The sequence below is a fragment of the Lichenostomus cassidix genome, chromosome 18 (genome assembly GCF_008360975.1).
Source record: "Lichenostomus cassidix isolate B80296 chromosome 18, HeHo_3.0, whole genome shotgun sequence".
Taxonomy (NCBI): Eukaryota; Metazoa; Chordata; class Aves; order Passeriformes; family Meliphagidae; genus Lichenostomus; species Lichenostomus cassidix.
In genome coordinates, this window is record NC_139498.1 from 11,218,187 (window position 1) to 11,226,953 (window position 8,767).

Consider the following 8,767-nt stretch of genomic DNA (forward strand, 5'->3'; position numbering starts at 1 on the left):
GCACACGGCGGGGGCAGCCGGGGCTCCCTTCTCCCCTGTCTGTCCCCCGGTTCCTGGCCCCGCTGCTCACAGCTTCTCTCCCCGGGCCCATCCAGCGGGAAGCAGTTCCAGCCCCTCTCGGTGTCGGTGTTTCCCTCGCTCAAGGACAGCCATGGCCGAAGCCCCGCGGCACCTCCTGCCCCGGGACACTGCGAAGGGAGCGAACCCCCGTGCGGGAACATGAAGGTTATCCCTGGGAAAATAAAGGATTCATTTTAGTGCTCGTGTTGCTGTTTGATGGTATCTCAGCCCACGGGGTGTTTACAGCCCCCCCACCCAGCCGGCCTCGGCTCAGAACTGGGGCAGGAAGGGGCGATGCGGGCGCGGGAGCTGCTCCACCCTCGCTGTATTTACCCCAAATAAACCCCAGTGCCGCGGGCTGGCCCTCACCTTAAAGGCGCGGGAGGTGCCAGGGCCGGAGGGGACCCGGCAGGGGTGGCCGAGCTGGCACATGCTGCAGGTGGGGCTCAGCTTGCCCCGCTGCCCCGGGGGCGCGGCTGGCGCCTTCCCCATGGCCGAGCCGGCCGAGGACACGGGCAGCGGGCGAGGTGAGTGCGCCGAGCGGGACCCACCCGTGCCGGGACACGGCCGGCAGAGCAGAGGGGTGGGACAGACCCCAATTCCTGCCCGAGCCCTCGGCTCGTCCGGGGCGGGCAGAGCTGCAGCCTCCGTTCAGCCCCCGGGGCTCAGCAGCGGCGGTCGGGTGGGCTCGGGCTGGTGCTCCTCGGTACCCCGGGCAGGGCAGCACCCTCGGGAGAGGACGAGGTGAATTTGGGGATCACGGGGTGCCAACAGCCCCTGCGTCAGCCCCGCTGTTGTTTCAGCCTGGTTTCTGTGCCCAGGAGCCCGGTGACCGTGCTCGGCTCAGGCTGTCCCCAGGGCAGGGAGCGGGGCCGAGCAGCCACCGCGTCCGACAGCTCCTGCCCTGAGCCACACTGAGCCCGATCTGCTGCTCCTGCTGCCCTTGGGCAAGGGCCAAACCGAGCCAGAGGGCGAGAGCCAGAGCCGGGCCCAGCCCGGGCGTCAGGACCCTCCCGATGTGCCACCACGTGCTGTCCCGCCGTGTCCCCTCGGCTCAGCGCGGATCATCCTTGACTCCCCCAGCAGCTGAGCACATCCGAGATAAAAAGATGCTAATAAGAGCTAATGAGTGCGCTAATTGACGTTATCCCTGCCGGTTAATCAGTGTCCAGCAGAGCTCACCCACGCGGGGACAGCTCCGGTGTCCCGTGCAGGGTTTGGATGGAGCTCCCCGGCAGCCCCGGGAAGTGCCGCTCCCGTCTCTCTAGGAGGAGCTCAGACTCTGCTCTTCCCAGCGCCGGGCTGGCGGCTGCCCGAGCCCTGCCTGGGGCTGTGAGCGGCAGCCTCCCCCGAGGGTCCCCTTCTGTCCCCGGGGAGCTTGTCAGGTGCTCAGCAGCCCCTGCTGCGGTCCCCGGACAGGGTCTCTCCAGGGCATGGGGATAAGTGGGGAACGGGGACCCTCTGTCCCCACAGACCAGCCCCACACCCCCGGCGAGCCCCTCGGCTGCAGCAGCTTCTGCTCCCTCCTCGTCTGACACCCGAGGGACGGAGGGGCCGGGAGACTTTGGCAGGAGGCACAAGAGGAGGGCAAACACCCGAGGGTAGCTTTGCCCACTCCGCTGGGCTCAGAGCAGCCTGTCCTGGGCTGCCAGACCCAGACAGGACCCACCTGGCCCGTGCTGTCCTTGGGAGGGGACACAATGGAAATGGTCTCTCTCAGCATCTCTTGGGCCCCCATTGCCCCCCCTTGGGCCCCCCCTTGTCCCTGCAGAGCTGGGCTGGGACAGAGCAACTCGTCCTTGGTGATGTGACAATGTCCCACGATCATCCCCAGGGCTCAGGGACTGTGTCCCTGCTCTCTGCACCTCCCTCTCGGCAGGTCATGGGCTGGGAAGTCTGGAGCTCTAGGAGGGATGAAAAGCCCCTCATGGTGTGAGAAGAAACCCTGACACCCAGCTGGGACCTTGCCCTGTGCTTCTCCAGGGACCTGAGCCAATGGGAGCAGGAGAGGGCAAAGCTTGAGACCCTTCCTTTGCAGGAGACAATAAAGAAATCCAGGACGTGGCTGTGAGACTTCAGAATGCCCTCAGCCGGGGGGAGATGCTGGTGGTGGGGCAGTGAAAGGTGTGCAATAAAAGGTCTTTGTCCTCCAGAGGCGTTGGGCTCATCCCCAGTCACCATCGTGGTCACGTCCGAGGCTGACACGTGGGACATCGACACCTCCTCGTGCCTGGGCTGCGGGCAGTTCGTGGACTGGGACAAGATGCCGGAGCAGCAGCAGCCGCCGCAGATCCCGCGGGACATCCTGAGCAGACCCCCGAAGGAGCTGAAGAGGCTGGCGAGGGAAGGCTGCTGGGCCACGAGCCACGCTGGCCGGGCTCGGCTCTACCCCCGGCTCATCCAGCAGGTCTCCTGCCGCCTCGTCACCCCCGACGCGCTGGTGTACAGAGACGTGGCCGGCCGGCTCTTCGGGAAGCCCAGCGTGAGCTCCCACCCCCTGCCCGAGTTCCTGGAGGGCTGCCCCGTGCCCACCTACTGCCTCAACCCGCACGGGGTCACCGCCCTGAAGAAGATCCTCATCTGCGTGGGCACCCTGTTCCCCGACATCACCCACAGCCCCCTCCTGCCGGCCCTGGCGGCGCTCCTGCTGCACTACAGCGAGGACGAGGCGCAGTGCTTCGAGAGCCTCTCGCGCCTCATCGCCAGCAACGCTCCCCACGCCAGCTACATCGACCAGTCCTTCCTGGCCCACCAGGCCTCCTGCATGACCTTCGGGGACCTGGCCAACAAGCACTGCCCGGCGGCTCACAAGCTCATAGCCGGCGCCGCCGAGAACATCCTCGAGGTCTACTCGGAGTGGCTGTCGTGGCTCTTTCCCGGGCTGCCCTTCGCCTACGCCGTGCGGGTGCTGGACGTGTTCCTGCTGGAGGGACAGAAGGTCCTGTACCGCATCGCCCTGGCCCTGCTGAAGCAGTTCAGGCTCTCGGTGACCCCAGCTGGGCTGCAGGGCGCTGACATCAAGGCGGAGCTGCAGGCGTTCGTGAGGAACATCGCCCAGCACGTGACTGTGGACAAACTCCTGGAGAGAGCCTTTGGCATCCGGCTGTTCTCCCGCAAGGAGATCTGGCTTCTCCAGATGGCCAACAGGAAGGCGCTGGTGGAGAAGGGAATCACCGTGGTGCAGAGAAGGTGAGGAGACCTCTGTGCTCGCCAGCTCTGGGGGCTGAGCAGACAAAATGGGAGCTCCTGTGGGGACACAGCCAGGGGAGCTCCAGGCACCTCCCATAGCTGTGGCTGTGCTGGGCCCTCCCAGCCCCTCTGGGGACTCTGTCAGGGGACACGACACAGCCAGAGCTGGTGATGTTGGCTCATCAGAGAGCTCACGGTGCAAAGAGCAGGACAAACCCTGCTGCAGGGGGGCTGCTCCCTGAACAGCAGAGGAGCCCCACAGCCCAGCCTGATGTCCCTCCCCTCGCAGGCCATCCTTCCACCTGGCCGTGGACATACAGAACTTCAGCTCCAGCACTGTCACGGTGCAGGAGATGCGCCTCATCTGGTCCTGGATCCCCGAGCGCTTCTCCCTCTTCCCGCCGCTGCTGCTCTTCTCCACCTCCGAGGATGGGTGCAGCCTGCAGAGGTAAAGCCTCCCTTGCCCAGCGGGGCCAGGCAGGGTGGACATGAGGGGTAAATCTGGGCGAGGTTTGGTCCTGGAGAAAAGAGCCACACGAGTGACCTGGGGCACCCCTGGGGCTGCTGGGGACCCTCCTGGGCTCGATTCAGGGTCCTGGGTGTGGCCTGGGCCAGCGGTGGCTTAGGGGAGAGGGCAGAGGCTGGGCCAGATGGCCACCAACACCTGGGACTGCCCAGGGCACACGGAGCCCTGTGCATGTGCCCTGCAGGGATGTCCCGTGTGCCACACTGTGCCAGTGCTGGGAGCAGCCAGGGACAGCCAGCACACCCTGCCCAGGGTTCCAGCACTCCCCAGACCAGCCCTTGTCCATCTCTGCAGGTTCTACACGTGCTGTGAAGGCTACGAGCCCACGGTGCTGCTCATCAAAACCACCGAGGGGGAGGTGAGTGTTTCCCAGGCAGGGGTGGGGAAGGGGACAGACTGAGTGACCCCACAGGCTCTTCCTGGAGCAGCCACGGGCTGGGTGGTCCCTGTCCTGCCATGGGTCTGTCCCTGGTCTGTCCCAGCTCCCAGGAGACAACAAACTGCACCTCCAGCCACCAGGGCACACCTCAGCTGGGGCTGCTGGGGGGAAACAGGGAGTGGATGAGAGGGAGGGAGGCCATGAGTGATACTTTAATTGCAAATCCAGACTAACTAATGAATCCTTGCTGAGCAGACTCTCCTGAAGTCAGCAGATGCTTTGTCTGAGCCAGGACTTGCTCTCAAAGCACAAGAGGCAAGGTTCTCTCCCTGATTGCTCGAGCAGCCACACCAGGGAAATGGAGGAGAAAGAAGGACAGTTCCTACTGAAAGCCGTGAAATAACTGCAAAGCTCCTGAGCCAGGGCTCTTCCCAGGGATTCTGAGTGTCTCACAAACCTGTAATTTATCTCCCCACTCTCCATCCCACAGTGGAGGCAAGTTCTGTAAATTGTTCAGGCCTCCCAAAGATTTATTGACCAACAGTGCTGATGTCCCAAGCCTGACACTTCAGTCATGTGGAGAGAAACACCTGCCACCCCCAGGGCCTCGTGCAGACAAGGGAAAGTGACCTAGAAAACCTCATTACCTACCCGTTTTAGCTGCTGTTGTCCCTTGGCTGTGCCAAGGACAGGCAGGAGCTCCCAGCCCTCAGCAGGTCCTCTCCAGCCATGGTCAGGTAAGGGGTGTTCAACAGCAGGGTCAGCCTTGGGCACCAGGGATAGTCAGTGCAGGATGCAGCTGGCACAGCAGGATTTGGCTCTGGGATTCCTCAGTGCAGGATGGAGCTGGCCCAGCAGGATTTGGCTCTTGGATTGCTCAGCCCAGAGCACCAGGGATGGTCAGGGCTGGCACAGCAGGATTTGGCTCTGGGATTCCTCAGTGCAGGATGGGGTGGCACAGCAGGATTTGGCTCCGGGATTCCCCAGGGGACAGGGCAGAGCCCGTGCCCTGCTGAGCCCGGGGCGATGCCTGGCGCTCCTGGGGTTGGCTCTGCTCCCAGCCCAGCCCCTGATGGCTCCCTTTGCTCTCTCCCAAGGTGTGTGGGGCGTTTCTCTCCTCTGACTGGAGCGAAAGGAAGAAGAGCGGGGCCACATCGGGCTTTTTTGGGACAGGGGAGTGCTTTGTGTTCACGGTAAGTCATGGTTTATGGCCGGGTCTGTCCCTTCATTGCTGTTTCCTTTACCCCTCTGACAGTTCGGAGCACAGTGACCCCGAGCTGCTCCCTCCCATGGCCCCAGCCCTGCCCTGAGCTCTGGCAGCAGCAGCAGCTCAGGAATTGCTGTGCTGGGTGCGAGCAAACAGAGACCCCATTCCTGCCCTGGATAAACTGGGCTGCCCCAGACCCCCTGGGAATGTGGGATACCCTGGGTGGGTGTGGGAGCCTCTCCCAGGATGGCAGCAGGGCAGTGTGTGGTGGGTTTCTGTCCAGTTTGCTGGGGACAGCTCCTGGATGGGACGTTCCCAAATCATCCCTGGCATCCCTGAAGAGGGAGAAGGCTGAGTTACACCAAGAAACCCCGGGGACAAAGTCCAGCATCCATCCAGTATCCAACCAGCATCCATCCAGCATCCCCCTGGCAGTGTGGGCAGTGCAGCTTCACCCATCTCTGGCAGCACCTGGCAAATCCAACTTCCCAGCCACAGCCACCTCCAGAACAGCCCTGTCCCTGCCAGGTCACCCCGTTCCCTCCCTGCCCCAGCTCCGGACCTGGACACAGCATTTGGCCCCAGCCCCCCTGAGCAGCAGCAGCATCTGTCCCCAGCAGTGGCAAGGTGCCCCAGGGCCAGGGCTCACCAGGTGTGTCGTGCTGCCCAGGTGCGCCCCGAGGCAGAGAGGTACGAGTGGGTGTTCATCAAGAAGCCGGAGCTGGCCAAGGCCGTGCCGCGCTCCCGGCAGCGCTCGCCTTCCCCCGCTCCCGAATCGCTGCTCGGCTCCTCCCGGGACAGCCGCAGCTGCAGCCCCAACCACCTCGCCGTGCCCTCGCCGCAGAGGAAAAGCCGCCTGTCCCCATTCCTGGCCATCAGGCACTTCCTCCTGCCCTCCAAAACAGCCTCCATGTTCATGTGCGGCTCCCGGGACGGGATCGTTATCGGTAAGGGGGGAAAGTTATCAGTAACAGGGATCGCTATCGGTAAGGGAGGATCCTTATTGGTAACAGGGATCGCTATCGGTAAGGGAGGATCCTTATTGGTAACAGGGATCATTATCAGTAAGGGGGATCACTATCAGTAAGGGGGGATCCTTATCGCTAACAGGGATCCTTATCACTAACAGGGATCCTTATCACTAACAGGGATGGTTATCGGTAACTCCCCAGGGCTTGCACCCCTGCTGCAAAGGGCTCTGCTCCAGGTTAAACCCCGAGCTGCCTCCAGAGGCTAAGAGCTCCTGGTTCGGATATGGGGTTAAAGTCAGGGCAGAGCAGCCCCTGTTCCTCCAGCCAGGCCGCTCGAGGGCCAGGGAGCTCCTTCCGAGAGCTCCAAGGGAGCCCCACAGCCCAAATCCTGGCGAGGTTTGTACCCCGGGGCTGCAGCGTCCCTTCCCAGCCCTTCCCTCCCTCTGTGCGGGTGGAGAGGAGCCGTGGGTGGGATCAGCCCGAGGAAGGGCCGGGCACTGTCCCCGGAGCAGAGCCGCGGTCAGGCTCGGGCTGGGCTGGGATCTTTGTGCCCCCCGGGCCCGGGTGGGTTTGGCAGAGGCCCCGTAGTGGGTCAGGAACCCCACAGGAACAGCCCGAGCCCCTCCCGGCCCCGGGAGCAGGGTCAGGACAGGACAAGGGGTCAGGACAGGACAAGGGGTCAGGACAGGACAAGGGGTCAGGACAGGACAAGGGACAGACAGCGAGGGGCAGGCACAGCCCCGGGGAGCAGGAGGGAGCACGGGCTGACCCTGCGCTCGCTCTTGCAGGTGGAGGGGGAGGCCAAGCGTTGTCCCTGGACGCCAACCTGCTCCGGGGACACACAGAGCACTGCGAGACCTTCGACAACCCCCCGCTCTGCCAGGAGAACTTCCAGGTGCAGCTCTTGGAAGTGTGGGGCTTCCAAAGCACGTAATTCTCGTGGGGACATCCCTCGTGTCCCCTCCAAGGGAACGGGGACCTCTGCCTGCGCTGGCCAACCCCGGCCACGCTGTGGCCACCTCTGCGGCAGTTCCACTCTCCATCGTCCCCTCCGTGGTCAGATGAGATCAGATCAGCCCTCGTAGTGCCCGTGGAGAGAGGGCGAGGTAGTGCCAGGATCGGGACTGCGGGTGCTGCTGCCCTTGGGGACATTCGAGGTCTCCTCCTACAGTTTAGACCAGTCCCAGTTCAGCCAGTCTGTCGCAGTTTGGGGTGCTGGAGGGGAGGGCAGACAGTCTGGTGTTTGTCACACCTCCCTGGCCTGCTTTCAGCGTGTGGCTCAGCAAACCAGTGACAGCACGGGCAGATTTTGTGGGAATTCTGAGCCCAGGCAAAATCCAACAGCGAGCTCCAGAGCTCACCAGAAACACTCTCGGATCTGCTTCCCCCTGGCCCCAAGCCCAGCACAACCCTTCAACCCATACACGGAGCTCTGCAGCCTCCGTGGCTATCCAGGGCTGCCCGGGATCCACCAGCACAGGGACAGACTCTTGTCCCTGGCGGGAAGTGCTGCCCGGAGATGGCTAAGCCCTGCCTGGAGTTTGCAGCGCAGTGACATTCCCGGGGGGAACCCGCGTTTGGGGCTGAGCCCTTTGCTCCATCCTCAGCCCAGGGCTGGCGTGGGGCTGCAGGGGCTGCACAGGAGGAGCTTCCCCAATGTGCCCCGAGTGCCACATTGGATTTTAACCACCGGGATTTTAACGTGCAGTGGGAACGTTTGGTGTTGATGGGCTGGGATCAGCGGGATGGGCCATTTTAATGTGGAATGGGAACGTTTAGTATTCCATTGGACACGGCCACCCCATGGGAGGGTGGAGACCACGGGAGACCCTCTGGCTGCAGGGGGAGAACCTCTCCCACCCCAAACACACTTTCCAGGCAGCTATTCCAGGCAGGAGCTGTGGCTGCCCCGGCGCTGTGCCAGCGCTGGCAGGAGGACACAGCGGGAGCAGCGACGGCAGAGCTCCCACAGGGCCGGGCACGGGCACATTGGGAATGGCTTGGAGCCTCCACAGGGTATCTAGGTGCTTTGGGAATGGCTTGGAGTCTCCACAGGGTATCTAGGTGCTTTGGGAATGGCTTGGAGTCCCCACAGGGTATCCAGGGGAGAGCAGGAGGTGACACACAGCCCTCCAGGTCCGACCTTCGCCACAGAGCCCAAACGAAAGAACTCCACAGAACTTCTCTTTTCCTTCAATTAAAAAGCTCTGCCAGGGTGTCCTCAGCATTTCTTTGGTTCCATGACCAGGTACTGGACTTTCTGTCTGGCTGAACGTTTCCCGCGGGAGTCCTGCTTCCTTCCCTTGAGTCTGTTTCACCTCTCCACCCTGAGATAGGAGAGCTTAGAGCCTCTTCCAGTGACTAAAGGGGCTCCGGGAGAGCTGGAAAGGGACTTACAAGAAGGGCAGGAGTGACAGGACACAGGGAATGGCTTC

General features: G+C 63.1%; 1 protein-coding gene across 3 annotated transcripts; it reads left to right on the forward strand.

Annotated features, from left to right (window-relative positions):
* Positions 1–372: 372 nt before the first annotated feature.
* Positions 373–8,559, forward strand: LOC146429715 (TBC1 domain family member 24-like). Of its 3 annotated transcripts, none has more exons than XR_014855664.1 (8): positions 373–587; positions 2,214–3,249; positions 3,539–3,697; positions 4,070–4,133; positions 5,252–5,347; positions 6,032–6,308; positions 7,121–8,356; positions 8,397–8,559. XR_014855664.1 is itself a non-coding variant. In XM_085078025.1 (7 exons), exons 1-7 carry the CDS (start codon positions 491–493, stop codon positions 7,264–7,266), a joined length of 1,875 nt encoding a protein of 624 aa, XP_084934151.1. In that variant the 5' UTR covers positions 373–490; the 3' UTR covers positions 7,267–8,559. The 3 variants fall into 3 exon arrangements, 1 of the variants encoding a protein (XP_084934151.1); XR_014855665.1 differs by lacking the exon at positions 373–587 and adding an exon at positions 897–1,189; XM_085078025.1 differs by having other exon boundaries at positions 7,121–8,559.
* The last annotated feature ends 208 nt before the right edge of the window (positions 8,560–8,767 follow it).